At 29.0% G+C, this 23,504-nt stretch overlaps 1 protein-coding gene across 3 annotated transcripts in view; it reads right to left on the bottom strand.

Moving 5' to 3' along the window:
• LOC656752 (uncharacterized protein) overlaps positions 1-22,570 on the bottom strand; it is a 59,684-nt gene extending 37,114 nt beyond the window's left edge. The window contains exons 1-2 of one of the 3 annotated variants that reach the window (XM_963259.4): positions 22,378-22,570; positions 8,318-8,666 (exon numbers count right to left, since the gene is read on the bottom strand). In XM_963259.4, coding sequence (XP_968352.3) covers positions 8,318-8,612 — 295 coding nt within the window. In that variant the 5' untranslated portion in view covers positions 8,613-8,666; positions 22,378-22,570. Of the gene's footprint in view, positions 1-8,317; positions 8,667-13,986; positions 14,460-22,377 lie in introns of those variants that run through there. The other 2 variants (XM_064358923.1, XR_010335422.1) reach the window with 2 other exon arrangements.
• Between the last annotated feature and the right edge of the window lie 934 nt (positions 22,571-23,504).

The following is a 23,504-nucleotide window of genomic DNA, read 5'->3' as shown; positions in this document are numbered from 1 at the left end:
TTTTGCTCAAAAACTAGAAAACTTATATGGAATAGACTGAAAACGTCTTATTCAAGCACCAAAGAACAAATTATGTTTCAGTTTAGACGAAAATGGCTTATTTTCGACGATTCTTTAAAACAGAAAACTAACATCAAACAAGCTGAAAACGCTATGTTCAGACACAAAAAAAACAAATTAAGTTTCAATTAGGACGAAAACTGCTTATTTTTGACGATTTTTTGCTTAGGAACCTGAAAACTTAGACACGTATGAAACAGGCTGAGAATGCCGAATTCAGGAAAGAACGAATTAAGTTACTGTTTGGTTGAAAACGGTATATTTCGAACGATTCTTTGCTTAGAAACGAGTAAACTTATATGGAACACACTGAACATGCCTTTTTCAGGCACAAAAGAACGAATTATGTTTCAGTTTAGACGAAAATGGCGTATTTTAGACCATTCTTTGCTTTAAAACAAAAAAACTAACGTTAAACAAGCTGAAACCGCTATATTCGGACACAAAAGAACGAATTAAGTTTCATTTAGGATGAAAACTGCTTACTTTTGTCAATTTTTTGCTTAGAAACCTGAAAATTTACACACGTATGAAACAGACTGAAAACGCCGTATTCAGGAAAGAACGAATTAAGTTACAATTTGGTTAAAAAGGGCATAATTTTAACGATTCTTTGCTTAGAAACAAAAAAACTTATATGGAATTAACAGACTGAAAACGCCTTACTCAACTACAAAAAAACGAATTATGTTTCAGTTTGGACGAAAATAGTTTATTTTGGACGATTATTTGCTTAAAAACAAAAAACTAACATCAAACAAGCTGAAAACACTATATTCGGACACAAAAGAACGAATTAAGTTTCATTTAGGACGAAAACTGCTTATTTTTGTCAATTTTTTGCTCAGAAACCTGAAAACTTATACACGTATGAAACAGACTGAAAACGCCGTATTCAGGAAAGAACGAATTAAGTTACAATTTGGTTAAAAAGGGCATAATTTTAACAATTCTTTGCTTAGAAACAAAAAAACTTATATGGAATTAACAGACTGAAAACGCCTTACTCAGCTACAAAAGAACGAATTATGTTTCAGTTTGGACGAAAATAGTTTATTTTGGACGATTATTTGCTTAAAAACAAAAAACTAACATCAAACAAGCTGAAAACACTATATTCGGACACAAAAGAACGAATTAAGTTTCATTTAGGACGAAAACTGCTTATTTTTGTCAATTTTTTGCTCAGAAACCTGAAAACTTATACACGTATGAAACAGACTGAAAACGCCGTATTCAGGAAAGGACGAATTAAGTTACAATTTGGTTAAAAAGGGCATAATTTTAACGATTCTTTGCTTAGAAACAAGAAAACTTATGGAATTAACAGACTGAAAACGCCTTACTCAGCTACAAAAGAACGAATTAGGTTTCAGTTTGGACGAAAATAGGATTATGTTAGACGATTCTTTGCTTTAAAATAAAAAAACTAACATCAAACAAGCTGAAAACGCTATATTCAGGCACAAAAGAACGAATTAAGTTACAAGTAGGACGAAAACTGCTTATTTTTGAAGATTTTTTGCTTAGAAATGTGAAAACTTATATACGTATGAATTAGACTGAAAACGCTTTACTCAGGAAAGAACGAATCAAGTTACAGTTTGGTTGAAAACGGAATATTTCGAACAATTTTTTGCTCAAAAACGAGAAAACTTAAATGGAACAGATGAAAACGCCTTACTCAGGCACAAAAGAACGAATTGAGTTTCATTTAGGACGAAAACTGCTTATTTTTGTCAATTTTTTGCTCAGAAACCTGAAAACTTATACACGTATGAAACAGACTGAAAACGCCGTATTCAGGAAAGAACGAATTAAGTTACAATTTGGTTGAAAAGGGGATAATTCTAACGATTCTTTGCTTAGAAACAAGAAAACTTATATGGAATTAACAGACTGAAAACGCCTTACTCAGCTACAAAAGAACGAATTAGGTTTCAGTTTGGACGAAAATAGGATTATTTTGGACGATTCTTTGCTTTAAAATAAAAAAAACTAACATCAAACAAGCTGAAAACGCTATATTCAGGCACAAAAGAACGAATTAAGTTGCAAGTAGGACGAAAACTCCTTATTTTTGACGATTTTTTGCCTTGAAACGTAAAAACACGTATGAAACAGACTGAAAACTCCGTATTCAAGAAAGAACGAATTAAGTTACAATTTGGTTAAAAAGGGCATAATTCTAACGATTCTTTGCTTAGAAACAAAAAAACTTATATGGAATTAACAGACTGAAAACGCCTTACTCAGCTACAAAAGAACGAATTATGTTTCAGTTTGGACGAAAATAGGATTATTTTGGACGATTCTTTGCTTTAAAACAAAAAAACTAACATCAAATAAGCTGAAAACGCTATATTCAGGCACAAAAGAACGAATTAAATTTCAGTTAGAACGAAAACTGCTCCTTTTGGATAATTTTTTGCTTAGAAACTTGAAAACTTATACACGTATGAAACAGATTGAAAACGCCGTATTCAGGAAAGAACGAATTAAGTTACAATTTGGTTAAAAAGGGCATAATTCGAACGATTCTTTGCTTAGAAACAAGAAAACTTATATGGAATTAACAGACTGAAAACGCCTTACTCAGCTACAAGAGAACGAATTATATTTCAGTTTGGACGAAAACGGCTTGTTTTGGACGATTTTTTGCTTAGAAACGAGTAAACTAAACTAGAACAAACCATTCATTTTAGGCAATTTTTTTCTTGAAAACGGGAAAACTCCGAGAATTGGCAAAAAATAGCTTTCCATTTAAAGTAATAAAGTTGATACAAGTTTATCTTTGATTATCATTATTATTAAAACTCCCAATATTTCTAATGTGAGATTTAGACGAACCAACCTGTAGTTATCATGTATTTCCTATCAGGTCTTGAAATATTATATCTCATGACAGCGTAACAGAATAATTAGAGTGGTTAAATTGTAAACTGTGTGAAATACGGTCTTTGCTTTGTAGCAGTAAATTCTTCCAGGGTGTCTCAAGTGATACATTAGTCTTTTTATTCTAAGTCTGAAATTATAATGTTATTATGATCGATTTATTAGGACAGTTGATAAAGTAGAACGAAAATAAAACCCAGGAAATTATTTATAGGGGAGCGTCCAGAGAATGTCGGAAATAGAGGAAGTGCCTCTATCTGATGAAACACGCTCCATTATTTAATCAAGACAACCAGACAATTTCATATTATTTATGTTCGTAGTAGCACAGTTTATGGATAACCACACAATTCCTCTTTTAACGAGATCTCTGACAGTTGTGCTTTAATTTCAGAGTTACGTAAGTACGTATTTAGACCATAAATCTTGAAAATATTTTAAGTTATGGAAAAATGTGGTTATAAGGGGGAAAAGCGTTATGAAAATTTAGAGCAGCAATACAGGGACTGCATTTCTGCAGTCGCAGCCGTTGTAGCTTGTTGGGGGGATTATTTATCACTGTTTTATGTCAAATAAATATTGATAAATTGATATTACCTGCTAAAAACACCATCAGAAAAGGGTCGTTTTCTTGTAGAAAACAAGAGTGATTATTTTTATACGTACCTTGAAATATTGAACAATAATATGCAAGAAAACTATGCTAAACTAAAACCAAAGCCAAGTTTCGGTGATTTTTGTTCTGCTAAGTTTCTAACAGACATAGTTTTCCAAATAATTGTCTTAGAGTGAGAGGACGTGTTACACATTTTGATTAATGGCCATTTTCGAATTTTCTTGCAGCTTGTATTTTCCGCTTTACGCATCAGAGCTAATTAGGACGGCGTTGTAATAGGTGCTTGTGTTTTGACTGTTCCATGTTCCACAAATAACCATTTCTTGCTCTACTGCACTAATTCCTAATCAAGGAGACCATATTAAACTGCGGACCAAATACCAAACACAAAAAAGGAATGCCGTTTTTTACTACAACTTGGAAATCTTGCTCAAGAAACTTAGGAACATGTACAATCTAAGATATTTGGATAAGTTAGGAAACCGTGTAGGTGTACCTATATTAAGGGGACAAGTATTTTAATTGCCTTTCCAGAATGTGTTTGACAAGTGCTGTGATTTTTTTATATATTGGTAAATAACAAAATATAATAATAATAATAATAACAATAATAACATTAATTGTATTTACTTTAGAAAACCATACAGAGATTTGGTTGAAGAAATAATGTCATATTGAAATAATTATAATTAGGTTTCAAAGAAGTCCTTGATATTGTAGCATGCTAAGTATTTTTTTAATTTTATGTTTAAATTTCTTGAGAGTATGTGCGTTTTTAATTTCTTGCGGGAGACGATTGAAGAATTTACAGCTATTAAAGTGCAAGCCGTTTTGAAAAAGTGAAGTTATAAAGTTATGGATATACGATTAAAAAAACATGTGTTGTAGGAAGTTATAGTGGTTTAGGTGATGAAGTACGTTATTAGGGTTTTTGCGCTACTAAGGAATGTACGAAAAACGAGTTTTTTAAATTCCCAAGTGATGTAAAACCTGATAACGTTACATGTCTCATAACACTTTTTATTTTATTCTAAAAACCCACAAAATGAATAAACTGATGCTTGTCATCAGTTGATGGCCGACGACTGTAGCTGTGTTGTTATGAAGTTTTTTAAAAGCACTATTTTTTCAGATTTCTCGTTTTTTGTTTATTTATTATTTTTATTTGATAATAATATCATAGCACATATTACAATGGTTATTAGATAAAATAAAAATATAAAAATTGATCGCTATTTAAAATACATGTTAGTAAAAATTCACTTAGTAAATTACTATTCGTACATATTTTTATGTAATTGAAAAATATTTTTTTCTTCAGTTCTCTATCAATAAATACGAATACGAATATTTTATAACAAAGTAGCAAGAATTTGTAAGCGTAATAACACAAACTTCTTTATTTATAAAATGTCTACGAAAGAAAATTGTAAAAGTTGCATTTTACAAACTTCATTAAAACTTGTATTAAACTTATACTATTTTGTGTCTGTATTGAAAAGTTAATTATGAAACATGTTCTGGACTCATCTGAGTCTGTAGAAACATAACAAATATTACAATAAAAAACAGAAAAAAATAAGCAATTTTTTAGGTAAAATTAATGTAGAATAAAATCGATAATTAAACTAAAAACACAAATAAGCTTATAAAACAAATACCTACCTAAAGATATTTCCTTATACAAATTTTCCTTGCAGTAAAAGTACTTTAACATCAAATACTTCAGTAATTTACTTTATTATTTTAAAAATATTATTACTTTGATAAACAAAACTACTAGAAACTAATTAATTGAAAAAACATTATTAAAAAAATTGAAATAAATTAAGGGATATGGTAAATAAATAAATAAACCGGAGCAAAATTATTCGGATGATTAAGAGAGATTTTTCTAAATCCTTGTCACAACTTCATCGCACCCAAAACATGATTAACGATTAAACAAAACGTAAACATTTTTTACGACGAAATTGTTTATTCTAGGTACACTTGCTTTCATCAAATAAACTCGAATTAAATGCTGACAAAACAGTAAAGATATTTTGATATAGGTACATATTTTTTAATAAAAAAAGAAATTTTGATCAATTTCGATTACACTGATCAACAAATTTTAAACTTTGGCCCCTAACTTTAGCATAATTTGTTTTTCTTTTACTTGTATTCATAAACAGCATAAATCTTGAAACTTGGCACAAATAAGAAAGTTTATGTGGTACTTTAAAACTTAAGCTGAAAGAAAACGATATATAGTTATTAGAACGAAAAAAACTGTTAATCAATATGAAAAACACCTAAGTACGGCATTTTATTGCCTATCTTTAATAGAATATCCTGATATACAGAGTGAGTTTAAATTAACGTATAAAATTCATATTTTTCTTGTTGTAATTTTTCTAGATGAGCAAAAAAAAATCGCTTATCAGTCGTTATAATATATAAAACAAAAAAAAATAAAGCTTTTTATGTGTAATTATCAATAAGTTTTTTTATATATTTTTTATTTAATAAAAGAGTATAGTATCAAAAACAGTAAACAAAAATTTGGTTGCCATTTAAAAAAAAATAAAAATGGCGTAAAAAATTAATCAGAAACCAGTGACGTGACAAATGTTAGTATTTACAAAAATAAATCGACCTGTTCGAAGATTTTTTGAAAAATTACCCACAAGAAAAATTTGAATTTTATTTGTTACTTTAAATTCATACTCTCATTTCAGGGTTCCACCATCCTTGAAAAAAAAATCTTGGTGGAAACGCTCTCCATGGTTCATCGCTCACATCACCACAATTTTTATTAGTTCTTTTTTGTTATACAAAAAATTTGTGGCACCCAATTTAAAACTATTTCATGTCAATTTTTCGAAACCATTCAACTCTTCATCAATCTTTAAAATAAAAAATTGTCTTCTTGTATTAATTTAATGAGCAGATATTCCGTTAATGCGACAATTATGTTAAATTTCTACAAATGAAACAAACATTTTCAGGACTATTTTAGTAACACAATTTCGTTGCATTTTGTATCAAAAGTGTTACAGCATAGTGTTACACATTCAGATAACTATTTTAAAATAATAAAAAAAACTATCATAAAAATGTGATAGAACTGTAAAAGTAAAATTTTAATATTCTTAAGAGGAACGGTATTTTTCTAAATTACTTTTAAATTATAGCTAGGTTATTTTTAAGCGGCTCCTAGTATTTCTTAAATACATAATAAAATACGGTTTACCTTATTTTATCAAAATTATTGATTTGTTGAAGGTAAAGTGTACTTAGAAATTTAATTTAATATAGAATTTATAAAAAATCACATTTATTTAAGTGAATGAACTAGTTTCAATACGAAATAAGTTCTGGTCTTATTATTTTTCTCCTTACTTTTCGGGTAGATATAACGGACAAAAGTCCAATACAGAGGAGCAATTAAAAATGCCACATTTTTTCTTGATATTTCGAACTCTTTTGTCATTCCTTGGACCAAAATTTGCCTTTGTAAGTCTAATTTTTTCCTCATTATTCATACTTTGAGTATAATGATAATTTTTTTTGACTATTATTTGCACAAAACATTTAAGGAACGGCATTTTTCTAAATTACCTTTAAACTAGAGCTAAGTTATCATTGAGCTGCAACTAATATTTTTTCAAATACATAATAAAATACGGTTTAGCTAATTTTATTTAAATTATCAATTCGTTGAAGGTAAATTGTACTTAGAAATTTAATTTAATATAATTTATGAAAAACCATTCAAAAACTAACAATATGTACTATCAGTACTTGCTTAAGTAAATTAACTTATTTCAATACGAAATAAGTTCTGGTCTTATTATTTTTCTCCTTACTTTTCGGGTAGATATAACGGACAAAAGTCCAATACAGAGGAGCAATTAAAAATGCCACATTTTTTCTTGATATTTCGAACTCTTTTGTCATTCCTTGGACCAAAATTTGCCTTTGTAAGTCTAATATTTTTTCCTCATTATTCATACTTTGAGTATAATGATAATTTTTTTTGACTATTATTTGCACAAAACATTTAAGGAACGGCATTTTTCTAAATTACTTTTAAACTAGAGCTAAGTTATCATTGAGCTGCAACTAATATTTTTTCAAATACATAATAAAATACGGTTTAGCTAATTTTATTTAAATTATCAATTTGTTGAAGGTAAATTGTACTTAGAAATTTAATTTAATATATAATTTATGAAAAACCATTCAAAAACTAACAATATGTACTATCAGTTCTTGCTTAAGTAAATAAACTAGTTTCAATACGACATAAGTTCTGGTCTTATTATTTTTATTCTTACTATTCGGGTAGATATAACGGACAAAAGTTTAATACAGAGGAGCAATTAAAAATGACACATTTTTTCTTGATATTTCGAACTCTTTTGTCAGACCTTGGACCAAAATTTGCCTTTCTAAGTCAATTTTTTTTCTTAACATCCATACTTTGAATCTAGTGACAATTTTTTTACCGATTATTTGCACCAAACATTTAAGCATTATTCGTTTTAGAATGCCATGGGAAATAATAATTTTTTACAGCGCATCTACTATGTAATGTCAAATTTATTTTTTTAGTTATTTTTGATAAGTTATCGAAGACCGACTGTAGTATTTTTTTTACTAAATTAAATAACAACAATGAGAAATTTTTAAACTCTTCCCTTAAGATAAATATATGAGATAGCGAGGACAGTGCGTGGGAGTAACAATATTACGAACCCCTCATGTAGATGTAGGCCGTTCCTCGCATGTTTCTTCTAGTTAGCACAATCAGATTGAAAACATTTCCCACTATCCCCAGGAAGCAAATAAAAGGCAGGGCAACTCCGTATGAGTAAAGTCTAAGGACTTCAATACGCGGGTCTTCCGACACCGGAATAGTTCCTAACATTGGTGAAGGAATCGACGAAAGATTGTTCCACATGCAGGGGGAACAATCAGTTGTGCTACCATTGAAGCATAGGGTTACAGGACTAGGTGATTCACTGGAGTACAAGAGAGACATCCTCCTCATTTATCAGCAGTATTCAGCGATGACTAACATCACGTCACGGTGATTTATTAGCTCCTGTAACAGAAAAATTCATTTAGATAACTGAAATAACGTAGGTTTCCTTTGACAGGATAATTTTACGAGCATTGCACTGAAGGCATTTTGAATGAAACACTTGGATAAATGCCTTTCTTTTGAATTGCTGTTACATCTGGACAAAGTTCTGTGAGAAACAACCAAGTGCCGTGAAATAATAATGCGCTTCATAATTTAAGTGTTGTGTAATCTAATCGACGTAAAACACAGTTGATGAATTGTACCAAAAGAATTATTAGTTTACTTCTTCCTTCCTTTAAGTTATTGCCGGTTCTCACGCAACTTATACGGCTTGCGAAATTTATTAGTGACCTTTTAAAACTAAAGTATTCAAAAGTAATTCTTCCACCTGTAATTAGACCTGAAGTTAGCTACACCTTTTGGCTTTTGATTTGAAAGAATTAAAGTTAAATACTTAGTCGTAATCTGTAGGAGACATCTAAATGGTTACGTTTTCAGAAAAACATTAATCATCTTTTTATAGATGCACTAACAAAAAAGAATATTCCAAGTTGTTTGAGTTTTAATAAAGTTTTTTTTCTTTGAAGTAGTGATGAAAATCTTGGTTCTCTTTTTGTTGGCTTTGTGTAATTTAAGAGGAGCTTGTTTTTGTCAAGACACTCAAATTATTTCAATATCTACCATTAAAAGATAAGTATCAAAAGCTTCATACAAAAGTGAGAAAAGCACTGGTGATTCGTTGTATGATAAAAAATTATAAAATTTTATGCAAATTTAGGACTGAAGAAAAACTACTAAGGCATTAATTTTTATATTTTTTAGATAAGTTTAGGTAAATACTAAAATAGTTTAAAAAAACATTAAAAAATAAAATAGATGAACACAGTATCATGAGTTATTTTTGAATTTTCTATGATGTTTTCGTTTTCCAGTCAATCATGTTTGAAAGCTCATACGTACATAAAATAAATTGGAAATTTAATACGTATCACAAATCTCTTACATTAAGCGCAATCTGATATATGATAGACGAAGCACTATAGAATATTAAGAAAATAACTGATAACACTCACACGCATTCTTATATCTAGTCGTTTTATTATAGTTATATGAGTTATCTGAATGAACTTTTCTGTTTCATCCTTCATTGATATTTCTGAATTATTTATTTATTTATTAGACGAGCTTCTTTCAGAAATGAAGTTCATTCTAACAATAAAATATGTTCTGAAGTGAACATTCTACAGTATTACATTGAAACATAGAAAAAACTTTTGTTTTGAAGCTATTGACAGAAAATTAAATAAAATAATAGTTTGAGATTATTTTTGTATTCTTCAAGTCAAAAAATCTGTTTTGTCTTTTTTGCTTTTCCTAAAGCTTTTTCTAAAAATAACATATTTGTTTATTGTCAATGATGTTGTTTTTCATCTTTTCAAAAAATGCTTATTCGAAAGTTCCACCTTCAAAGTAAATTTAAATTTTACTGCTTTCATGGATTTACGATTTTACGAAAGGGCTATTTATTCCGCACATGGCCGATGCGGGTGTAAGGTGTAAATACACGTGTATGTACAAACACGTGTCATTTAAGTTGATTTTAATGAAATGCAGGACACGATTTCTCTTAATGTGTATTTGGTAATATATTTTTGTTTAGGCACTTTGAAACCTAGTATTTATTAGATTATTTTCGGATTTAGAAATTAATTTTGTAGTTTAGCTTAGCTTTGATTCATTTTTAGGCGCCTTTTAGCAATTTGAAGAGTTCTCTTAGTAAAATGAAGAATTGGCACATATCTGAGAGTAGGTAATCATTTTGTAAAAATTTTCAAAACTCATAAGAACTGAAAAATTTGTAGTAACATGACAATAACATTGAAAATACAAAATGATAATAATAATAATTGATGTATAGAACTTGCGACAGTAGATATGTCCTAAAGCAGTTATGAGATGGTAAAAAAGGCATTTTAGAGGTAATTTCTATTTAATAGCTCAAAAAGTACTTATAAGTGAGACATTTTTCATTTTGAAAGTCTTTTGCTAGTAATATTCTAAAAGAAAACAATAATAATTTACCTAACGTGTTTAGCTAATTGTGAATGTGGCAAATAGCTTTCCAAATAAATTAGGTACAATATTTTTTTAAACAAATAACTCAAAAAATAAAAAATACTTAATGTGTTATAATTTACTAATTTAAGTATTTTTTCTGATTTTCCTAGATTTTTTTACCTTATTTTTAACTTTTCTCGGAAACCATAAAACTTAAAGCAAAACTTAAAGCAAAACCCCAGTGAATTCTGGGGTTCATTCTAGGTATTATACCAGCATTTTACAAAACTTAAAATTTTGAAATTTTTTGGCTAAAATTTTACTGAGTAATTTACTCACCTTCAAAAAATTAAAACTAATATTTTTTTAAAACTCGTACTAGCAATGTTGTATGGACTTTTCTACACTTTTACAGCTCTCTTGGTAGGTTAAAAATATAAAAAACGCAATAGGTTCCACTTTTTGATGTTTGATTTTTCTAGATTTTTGCAAGATATTTGTTGATTTTTGGTATTAAAGCTAACTCTATAGAGTTTAATATCGTTGGAAAGGTCTATTAGTGATTTGTCTTTCTAACAAAAAGTCATTGTAATCCATTAGTTATTTGTCTTTCTAAAAAAAGTCATTGTAATCCAATTAATAGCTTATGAGAAAATTGCAACTAAAAGTAAAAATAGGTAAAATTAAAAAAAATATATAACCAAAAAACTATTGGAAATTTGACAATTTTTTCGACGCCAATCGCTTTTTCAGAATATTTTGCATAGGTAAGGATTAAAACTGTTCCACTTTTTCTAACATTTTTGACGTTATTGAAAAAAAAATTGTTATTAAAAAAATCTGTAAAAAATCCATCCTATCTGATAGATTTTGATATGCTCTTTACGATGGAATAAAGCGTTTTCTCCAAGCTCTTTTAGTTTTACCGTAACCACAGTTTAAAAATTTACTCTTATGAGTAAATTTATTTTTGGTAGATTTGAAAAATTAAAATTTTCCGTCAAATATTTTCAAAACTGCGAGTCATAGAACAAAAATAGAGACAGTTTTAGAATTCTCACACAATTTTACGTCTAAATGGATTATTTTAGACATACGTTTTGGGTAATTCTAACCTTGATAATTTTTTATTGATATGTTGATAAGTGAAAATTTTGAGAAAGATACCTTTTTACGGATTATTTGCACAATTTTGACTCTGTAGCCACAAAATTTTGCTCAGAAATTAAAAAATTTAAACCGATCTTCAAAACTAAGAATCGCAGAACAAAAACGGAGCCAGATTTGGAGTTTTTGGTTATTGTGATTTTGACGAATTTTTGGTAGATCAGTAAATAAAAATTTTGACCAAGTTGTTTTATTTGGATTAATTGCAGAATTTTGACTCAACTGCCAGGAAATTTTACTAAGAAGTCGATAATTAACTAGTCGAAGAGACTATAAGTCGTTTTAGATCAATTCCTATGTTTTATGTTTTATTTATTTTCGGTAAACTGAAGTGATTCAAAAATTTTCATGTAATACATATCTCCGAAACTACAGATGTGGAATAGTCAGATGAGTTTACACCAATTTTCGTAAAATCTTGCGTCAAATAATGACGTTGCATTTTTTAAAATGTTTATATGGAGGCAAATTACAAAAAAATCTATCTGAACTAATCTTTAAAGCAACCAAAAATACGCAAATGTGATTACATTATGTGCAAAGCACTGTTCATTTCAAGTGACCTGAGCTTTTAGAGATCAGGACACACCTACGTCATTCCATCCCTTGAGTGGGAAGTGATTGATGTATAAAATTGTTATTATCATTTGTGTTTATTCACAGGAAAATCCAACTTTGAAAGCTCTCGTAGATATTAGATTGCGATATTTTAACGCCCGCCGTTTCCAGTAACATGCTTCTTTTACGGGTTTTTGCGGAAACCCAGCATACATACATTTTATATTACTTTTTCTACTCTTAAGTTAGCAATGCATAGTGTATGTAATATTTTCAACTGAAAACATGAGTATTTGTATTGATTTCCATGGTTTGGACTTGAAACTGTGTACACATCGCAGGCAAAAATTTAATTTCCTGCTAAACCCAATACTGTATCAATAAAGAGTAATAACAAGAACGGAAATTTGTTATTTTATTACTGTGTTAACAAGAAGGTAACTTATCAGCTCAGCACAGGTGTAATAACAATAATAAGTACAGGAGTGAACGTCATGATATTTTTATTAAACATAAAATAAATTAAACGGACGAAACTCTTAATGGGTATTAGAACCGAGGTGGTAAATACGTCATTACTCGTTCGAGGCTTCATGATATCGAAGTAAAGTCAAAGCCTGCTTAATCGCATCCCAAGTACTTATCTCTTTTTTATGTTCATGTCTGTACTTCTAACAAAGCTACTGACGTTGCAGTCTGGGCCTCTTATTGGGTTTTTGACATTTGATGTTTCTCAATAAATGTCAAGAAATTCGTTTTGTAAAATGTTCTCTCAGTGAACTATTTTCAGTCTTAGTATTATACAATGTGTTTTTAAATGATTCTCATCTAGTCGTCTGTGAATTTCCCATGTAAAATCAGAAATGCCGCTTATACAGGGTTATTCATATTTGTGCGACAAAAAATGAACCTCAAAAAGGACCTATAAAATGATGCTAATTGAGATTATAAGTCGTGTCCTATCGAAACTGGTAAGAATTTTACAGCCCTGGGAAGTAGGGGTATGGAAAGACGTTTTTGCACCATAACTTTGGAATCATTTGACCAAATATTACAAAACTTGGTAGACTTACTAAAGAGAACATGGCTTTTAATCTGGTAATTATGAAAACCGAATACATCCATCCAGTTTCCGGTTGCAGCATTTCCGGGTCACATTTTTTGTGTTTTTCTAATTTTTTGCCCTCTTAACACTACTTTTTTATTGCCTAAATCGATAGAGTAATCAATTGCGAATAAAAAAGGTATAACCTTTTACAGCGTTAAAATGCACCATTTAATCAGAGGCATCCACTTGACCAAAATCAAAAAAGTATAAATTTTGAGCAGACGATATCCGTAGTAACGAAAGTGCATCTGCACTCAAAACGCTGTCAAGTCCTGTCAGACACTTGTCAACTTTAACTTTGGACAATTTGGGGCTCTAAATTGAAAATATTTTATAAAAGGGTTTAGTTCAGTCTCTTAATCTAACCTACAAAAAATTTAAACCAATCTGGTAGCATTTTTCATTGATAATTCACCGAAAATTCACAAAAAAAGTCTTAGTCGGTACCTGATTATTTGTTCCATTCTGTACGTTTAATACACCAAATTGGATGCATCTACTCGCTTGTCTTCCAGACACTAAATGAACAACACTCAGTTCACTACTAATTTGCATTATTTTGTAATAAAAGCAGCGGTATTTTCGACTGAATTTGTATTGTTTTCTTCTAGAAATTCAGCTAACGATGTCTACGGACGCCTGCGCCGGTCTTACGGACGACATAACCTGTAAAAACTTAAGCTTGATCTTGATCATTTTTACAGGTTATTTTGTATGTACGTACGACCAGCGCAGGTGTTTGAAGACAACGCCGAAATTTTAGAAAAAAACAATACAAAATGCAAACAATCCAGTCAAAAATAACGGTGCTTTTTTACAAAATAATGTGAACTGAGTGGTTCATTTAGCGATATTGTAGTGTCTGGAAGACAAGCGAGTAGATGCACCCACGTAGTAGGGGTGCACTTTTAAGAATCTTAATGTCTTTATTCGGAATTTGGTAATTTAAACGTACCGAATAGAACAAATACTCAGGTACCGACTAAGACTTTTTTTGTGAATTTTCGGTGAATTAATCAATGAAAAATGCTACCAGATTGGTTTAAATTTTTTGTAGGTTAGATTAAGAGACTGAACTAAACCCTTTTATTAAATATTTTCAATTTAGAGGCCCAAATTGTCCGAAGTTAAAGTTGACAAGTGTCTGACAGGACTTGACAGCGCTTTGAGTGCAGATGCACTTTCGTTGCTACGGATATCGTTTGCTCAAAATTTATACTTTTTTGATTTTGGTCAAGTGCATGCCTCTGTTTAAATTAAAATAACTATTAAATGGTGCATTTTAGCGGTGTAAAAGGTTATACCTTTTTTATTCGCAATTGATTACTCTATCGATTTAGGCAATAAAAAAGTAGTGTTAAAAGGGCAAAAAATTAGAAAAACACAAAAAATGTGACCCGGAAATGCTGCAATCGGAAACTGGATGGATGTATCCGGTTTTCATAATTACCAGATTAAAAGGCATGTTCTCTTTAGTAAGTCTACCAAGTTTTGTAATATTTGGTCAAATGATTCCAAAGTTATGGTGCAAAAACGTCTTTCCATACCCCTACTTCCCAGGGCTGTAAAATTCTTATTAGTTTCGATAGGACACGACTTATAATCTCAATTAGCATCATTTTATAGGTCCTTTTTGAGGTTCATTTTTTGTCGCACAAATATGAATAATCCTGTAGAATTAATGACAGGCATTTAGACACTGAATATTATCATTCTTATCTATTAAGTCTCCAATTCAGAAATAAACTTTGACAATAAAAGTCTTTTCTTGCACAGTGTAACAATGTAGTTGCATTTTAACGAATTTTTTAAAATAAATTAATTGACAGTTTGTGAATTTCACAAGTGACAGTTTTGACATTTATTGACAAAGTATTCAATTGAGTAGATGAGAATCATTTAAAAACACTTTGTACTTTTAATCACTTTTAATCGCTAATAACTATTTTACAGTTTTGTCAATCTTATTTAAAACAATAATAATAATAATAATAATAATAATAATAATAATAATAATAATAATAATATAACAATTTATTTCTATCAATTTATACAGATGTAGAAACAAAATTGATACGAAAAACGTCAGTATTATACACGGAAATAACAATAACATAAAAATAATTTTAAGACGTAAGTCAAAAAATCTGTCTATTATAGAATTCATTTAAAGAATATGGTTCGAGATCCAAAATGTAGTCAAATATTTTCTTTTTAAATAAATTTAAATTGCAAGGTGTGCGTAGATGCACAGGTAAACTATTGTATAGTTTTATTCCTGCATAATGAGAATTTTTTTCCGTCAGCGTGAGTTTGTGTCTTGGATACTCTAAGTCTACTTTGCGAGTGTTGTACTTACGGTCGTTACTGGCATTAAATAGTAGATTCTGTTTAAAGAAAAATAAAAGTAATCTATATATGTATAAACCAGTTACTGTCAAAAAGTAATTGCTTTTAAAGATGTTCCTACAAGTTTCATTATATTTTCAGTTAAACATAGTTCTCATGACTTGTTTTTGAGCAACCAATACTTTTGATATCTTTCCACTTTGCCCCCAAAATATTATACCGTAGCTTAGTAATGGTTGAAAATTTGCGAAGTATATTATTCTTAGTTGTTCAATGTTAATGTATTTTTTTAAAACACGTATTGTAAAATGTACTGAGTTTAATTTTTTTAATAAATTATCTATATGATTAGTCCAGCTTAACTTATGGTCATTGCATATTCCCAGAAAATTAGTTTTCTCTATTATTTCAATTTCTTTAGATGATATTACAATTTTATTCGGTTTCTGTGTATTCTTGTGATTACATATTGCAAAATGAATGCCGTAGGTTTTTTCAAAATGTAACACTAATTTATTTTTTTTAGTCCAGTTTATTACCGTATTCATGCATATCTTTGCTTCTTTCATTGTATCTGTCATATTTTCACCCCAAATTAATATGTTTGTGTCATCAGCAAAGTTAACTGCACTATTGTTGTCTGAGACTGTTAAAATGTTTAATAGGTCGTTTATATAAATTACGAAAAATAAAGGCCCTAGTATACTACCTTGAGGTACACCTTGTTTAACTAGAAGTTTATTTGATGTATATACAGTACTGTTTTTTGTTATTGTGACCTGCTGATACCTATTATTAAGATAAGATGTGATCAACTTTAACATAATTCCTCTTATGCCGTATTTCTTTAATTTACTTATTAGGATGTTATGATCTAGGCAGTCAAAGGCTTTGGAGAAATCTAAGAAAATTCCAAGAACCACCTTTTTTTCTTCTAATTTATCTAATAGAGCATTAGTGAAGCTAAATATAGCTGAGTCAACAGATTTCCCTTTAGTACCCGTGTTGGGATGAATTCAGTAGGTGAAATTTCATTAAAAAGTTAGTAATTCTGGAAGATATAACAGTTTCAAAAATTTTAGACTTATTGGCCTATAATTTGATATTAATGTTGGGCTCCTTTCTTGTATATAGGAACAACTTGCGCTCGTTTTAATTGTTCTGGAAAAATTCCATAATCTAAAGAGTTTTGAATAACAAAAGACAAAGGTGCGCTAATTTCTTCATTATAGTATTTAATTATGTTATTTTATTAGATATTTCGCCAAAGCCTGTGTTTTTCGTATTTTTTAAATTTTGAATTATGGTAATAATTTCTTGACTAGTAACTGGGTATAGGTACATAGTTTTATATAGCATTGGATGAGATCGTATTATTATTTGACTTACTTCGTACAAAGGGCGCTGAATTAAATGAAATACTGGTTAATGTCATTTGCAATCTGCTTAGGATCACCTTCGATTTGAATTTCACAACATTTTTTATTTTTGCTACAAATTTTGTTAACAATATTCCAAGCACATTTTGATTTATTGTTTGCATTTTGAATCCTTACTTATTGTCTATAGTAATTTTTACGTGCCGCTCGTAGAGCCATGTCGTATTTTTTTTCACATACTTATAAAGAATAACATATTTATTGTCACACTTATTTATCACAGATAACAAATTTAGATAATATTTATAATATTTTGCTTTAGGATCATTGTTATAAATATTTTCTTGTTTTTTTACTTTTATTTGTTTTAGAGGAAAACGTTCGTTAAATTTATCATTGAAAATATTTATAAAATTGCTCCATTGAGCATTGATATCATTGCGATTACATGCATATTCTTTTTCCCAAAACGTTTTAGCTATAACAAAATTAAAATTCTAAGGTTTTTTACTGCATCAGTATTATTAGTATTATTTTTTATGCTCGTAGTTGCTCCGATATGTGTGGTTCAAGAACTTCTATTTTAAAGTTATTAAAGCTTATATTTGTAAAATAATTCGGTAAAATGCAACGTGGGCGTTTTTATAGTTTTGAAACAGCTAATACATGTAACGGATTAACGAGATCCGGATTAGCTAGGCTCTACTGTAAGAAGGCGTGGGCATCAATACGTTAGATAAAAAAAGTGATAACAACTGACAAGTCTTATTTCATTACATTTTTCATCACATTTTCAAATACTCCGCACGAAAACGATTTCTACAATATCTACAAAACCAATGTGAAGGAACAAAATGAATTTTCTGTTTACTTTGTACAAATGTCATTTAAAATTTAGACATGTTATATTTAGGTGCCGATTCCGCTTGATGGATGAAGAGAATAAAACATTTATGTCTCACTACCAGACCGAACATTAATGACATTTACATTACATAGAAAATGCAAATTACGATTCGTTTCAAGATGTTTAGGGAAACACCAAAAATTTGGGTTTATCTAGATAAAATGCTACTTGATCTATTGTTTAGAATAACAAAGCACACTTTACCATCTACTACAAAAAATTAAATAGAAATTATTTCAGTTAGGTCCGGCTTGAACTATTTTGTGATTTGTTTATTATTATCCCAATTTGGAGCGATTTATAAATAACGAAAAAACACCTTTTCAGGTCGTTGGATATCGATTTTTCACCGGTAAACAAACAGGAAATCAAAGGTGAAGTGACAAACGCCGTCGAAAGGTACAAATCCAGCTCAGAGAGAATTAACGAGGCTATAAAACAATTAAAAAATCACTGTGGCGTCAAACACAGACCCCTCACAAAAATTACGAATTTGTTCCAAATAAAACAATGCAAGGTTCTAGATAATAGATATTTTTTTCTATGCATGTAATTCTTTTCAGGATTTTTCTACACTTATAATTAAATTAAATTAAATTAAAAACATGAAAATAATATTAATTAATCGAAAGTTTATGATTTCTAGTGTTATTCTAAAACAAAAACAAAAATGCTTGAGCAAATAATTAATAGCAAAATTGTGACTAATACCAAAATTACGTTTATGTATTTGAATTTTCCTTATTTTTTTATAATTAATTATTTTTTAGAGCTAGCCATATTTTTTGTGTAGTTTTTGTACAAAACATTTGAACATTATTTGTTTCCAGATGACGCTTGAAATAATACTTTTTTGGAACTGTTTAATATTGTGTGATATTAATCAATTAATTTTGATTATGAAAAATTGTAAAAAAAATTAAAATAATTTTTTTACACTTATAATTAAATTAATTTAAAAACATGCAAATAATATTAATTAATCGAAAGTTTATGATTTTCTGTGTTATTCTAAAGCAAAAACAACGATGATTGAGCAAAAAATTAATAGCAAAATTGTGACTAATACCAAAATTACGTTTATGTATTTGAATTTTTTTTATTTTTTTATTATTAATTATTTTTGACAGCTAGCCATATTTTTTGCATAGTTTTTGTACAAAACATTTGAGCATCATTTGTTCCTATAAGGCGCTTGAACTAATACTTTTTTGGAACTGTTTAATATTGTGTGATATTAATCAATTAATTTTGATTATAAGGAATTGTAGAAAAAATTAAAATAATTTTTCTACACTTATAATTAAATTGAATTAAATTAAAAACATGCAAATAATATTAATTAATCAAAAGTTTATGATTTCTAGTGTTATTCTACAACAAAAACAACAATGATTGAGCAAAAAATTTATAGCAAAATTGTGACTAATACCAAAATTACGTTTATGTATTTGAATTTTTCTTATTTTTTTTATAATTAATTATTTTCTAGAGCTAGCTTGCGTAGTTTTTGTACAAAACATTTGAGCATCATTTGTTCCCAGATGACGCTTGAAATAATTTTAAATAATACTTTTTTGGAACTGTTTACTATTGTGTAATATTAATTAATTAATTTTGATTATAAGGAATTGTAGAAAAAATTGGAAAAAAATCACATGCATAGAGAAAAATATAAAGTATTAAATTGTAACGCGTATGAGTAGGAATTTTTGACTACTAGCTATTGCTATATTTTTACTACTAAAATCGTCACGGGTAACGAAAAATGATTTATTAAAAAAAAAAACTAAATGTTGAAATAATATATTACGTACCGTAAACTGGAAGTGCAATTTTTTTGGTCGAGGAAACAATATTGGAAAACCGAGTACCGCTTTTTCTTAAGCTTTCGAGACCAAAAAAAAAAACTTACAGTGTAAAGTTAGTAAGCTACTTTTACATTTTTTATTGTATTTTTGTAAAAAATTAATAAACGTCAGATTGTTTTATCCTTTTAAATCAACATTTGTTGCAAAATTAACGCTTCAATACTGTTCTAAAATGGCATACACTGTATGTAATATTTACTTACAGCTCTCGGATTGTAAGTAAAATATTATTGCAGGGTAACCATGGCACCAGACTAAAAAGTGCTGTTACAATGAAAGATACTTGGCAGTGAATGATGACTTACAAAACAGATATCGCTAATACGTAATTTTGAGACTAGCTACTGTTTTATAAAATAATTATATAAATAATAATTTAAAAAAACATTACTTAAGTATGTTAATGCATAAAGAAAAAATAAACTGAGGTTTTTATTTTAATAAAATACATATAAATTATTTTGATCCATCGTGGGAGGTTATGTGAATTTTGTCAGGATAATAAAGTGGTCCTTCTCTCTCAATATTGTATTTTATTAAAGCTACATATTTCGACTTACACTCGTGGTCATCTTCAGGCAATTGAAAAAGTTACACCATATTTTTAATTTTTAACTACAAAATGGTGAATTTAAACATGGTGTAACTTTTAATAAATTTTGAAAGAAAAGGACGACTTTATTATTTTTACAAAAAAATAAAACACATAACACTATTATTCTGTTCAGTAAGAATAATTTTTAACAAGTTACTTTTGCGTCACATTTTCGGTTAATTAAAATATTATCTACTTCACCTGAGACGCAGGATGTGTTCGTACGGAATAAATACACATATTTGAATTGTTTATTCATTTATTTAAACAACAGTTAATTCGTTAATCCGACGAGTACTTATAATCCGGAAAACCCTTTGCGATAATTAGTTTGGATTATAGTTTCCACTGTACTTATGTAGGTATTACGTCGTCTTACTATTCAGTTGTCGGTAATATTTCATTACCAACTTTATCAAATCTTTATTTATTAGATAAGCGTTGTAAACGTTGAAGTTTTATACTGTGTTTAATCCTTTAAATTATCGGAAGTCTTAGTTTTTCACATGACAGCCTAACAACTCTAACATAGCAAGAACTTTCTTGAAGAACAGATAAGTTTTCGAACATATTTATGTATGTTTGTATGTAGTAAGTAAGATATACGAGTATTTAAATTATCTTGACAGTTTCCATATTTTCATTTGGATAAATAGAAATTTACGTAACTTTTCTGATGTAAAATGAAATTATGTAACGTGAACCTGCTAAGATGAGTATATTTTTTTACTCCATCTCACAGAATTCAGCGTTTGCTTTTAAATACTTGAAATTTTCTCTCTTCATGTGAATGTTTAAGTATTCGTCTAATTTAATAAATTTTTTGGACAAGGATATTATTTAAGCATTTTCTGTTTCAGAATAAAATAATAACAATAAAATTTCAGTTAATTAACATTAACAGACTCATCACCTTGCATATCAGATAGTAGCAGTCGAGGAACCATATCGATTCAGTTCAGCTTAATTAAATTAAAAACCAGTTTAATTTATGACCCCAGAACACCTAAAAATTGTGAATGACATTGCAGTGTCGATATATCAAAAATACATTTACGGCAAAGTTTTCAAGTAGTGAAGTTGAATATATAACAGCCCTCGTAAGGGAGCATAAGGGCGTAATAAATTTCAATAAAAGAGGGCTGGCAACAGGGTACATTTGACAAGAGACGATAATTCGAGAGTATTTTTCGATACACTTTGTTAAATAATAAAAAGGGAAAAAATGCTAACCCGGCGCATCCACCATTTCTCGTCACATTATAAAATAAATTGCTGTCATTTCTGTAGTGTTTTTCTAAATCCGAAATATTACTTTGATTGCATTCAACTGAAAAACGAAATCGACCTGTTCAAGGACTTTTTTTGATAAAAGTTTCTTTAAAGAAAAAAACTAAATTTATTCCATACTTTGTAGGCGCACTGTTAAAGTTTAGGACTAGATTTTTGCACAGAATTTCAGACGAGATTTTTGCAGTAGGTGGTATTTCTACGAAATTTATCTAAGAAGAGAATCAGAATTTCAAAATAGTCGCTGTTATTTTATAAAGATGTTTTTAAATTTTAAATTTGAGTGGCTTACGTAATTTAAATTTAAAACAGTCGTATGTCTATACTTTAATTTTATATAAAAAAAGTGTTAAATACTACGCTGAACAATTTAACTTTTTTCACTCTAGCACTGTTTTCCGTAGATAAATTGCTAAAGTTTTTAATTAAATTAATAAAGAAACTCACCACTGCCTAAATGGCCTGGTTATGGCATATTTAACGGCTTGTAACTAGTGTAATGTTACAAGTGGAAGACCACCCGTTAAAATGGATAAACCTATAAAAAACGAAACGTAAGGGTAATCACGTTCGCGTCGACACAACCAAATCAACTGTCGTTTACGACACTACTACCTCAAAGCAGTTCCGCGTTCTTTAGTCAACGCTAATATCCTGAAACACGCGCACTACGCTTTACGCTGTACACAGCATCAGTATTACGTATTTATTCTTGGTGGATGCGCCCATCACTACTTACTCATATCAGAGATGGATTTAATAATGCACCGCCTAAAAGCTGAATGTTTTTGCCGTTTTTGGCATCTATAAATTTTCAATGGGATTGCTTCCAGACAATTAAGAAAAACTTTAAGGAACGGTTCAAAAATTACAAAAAAAACTAATAAGAAACAATGATTGGAAACATTCAAAAGTAATTTGTTATCATTACTAAATATATTTTTTGTGCGATTTACGAGACAGTATTAGCTGTTTCAAAACTGTACAAATGCCAGTGTTGTATTTTGTCGAAAAGTTAGCATTTATGCACTTCAAAAAGTTGATAGCTTATGTAATTTATAGTTTAAATGAGAAATTTAATGATTCATAACAATTTTATTAACCTAATTTAATTAATTATTTAATAGCTAATACAGCTAATACTTGTTGCTAACACAAACTTGTCGGTAACTATTTTGTCGTTTTGGAAGGATAAGTGTATTTATTAAAAAAAATAGAAAAATATAAATGAACTCCAAATTAAGCCTAATAGTTTAAAGAAATTAATTTAAAATCCAAGTAGTCAGGGATAATTCCAAAAAAATTCCAGTAGCCCCAAAAAGAATTTCAGTATTTCCAAACATAATTTCAGAAATATTTCAGTAATACACAATTAATTCCAACAATTCCAATTAGATTCCAAAAATTTGACTAACAATTTTTTTCGATCGCTTAAATGTCTTTACCGTTCTTGATGTTTAAATAGTAGAACATTACATATTTCTATGGTTTTTTTGGGGGGAAATAAAGTAATGTGAGCTGATACAAAACTATAAAAAATAGTTGTTATAAATTATTTGTGCATGTCAAAAACA

Source organism: Tribolium castaneum, chromosome 1 (assembly GCF_031307605.1).
Source record: "Tribolium castaneum strain GA2 chromosome 1, icTriCast1.1, whole genome shotgun sequence".
Lineage (NCBI taxonomy): Eukaryota > Metazoa > Arthropoda > Insecta > Coleoptera > Tenebrionidae > Tribolium > Tribolium castaneum.
The sequence above is the reverse complement of the archived record's forward strand: the minus strand, read 5'-3'. Positions and strand labels throughout refer to the sequence as shown.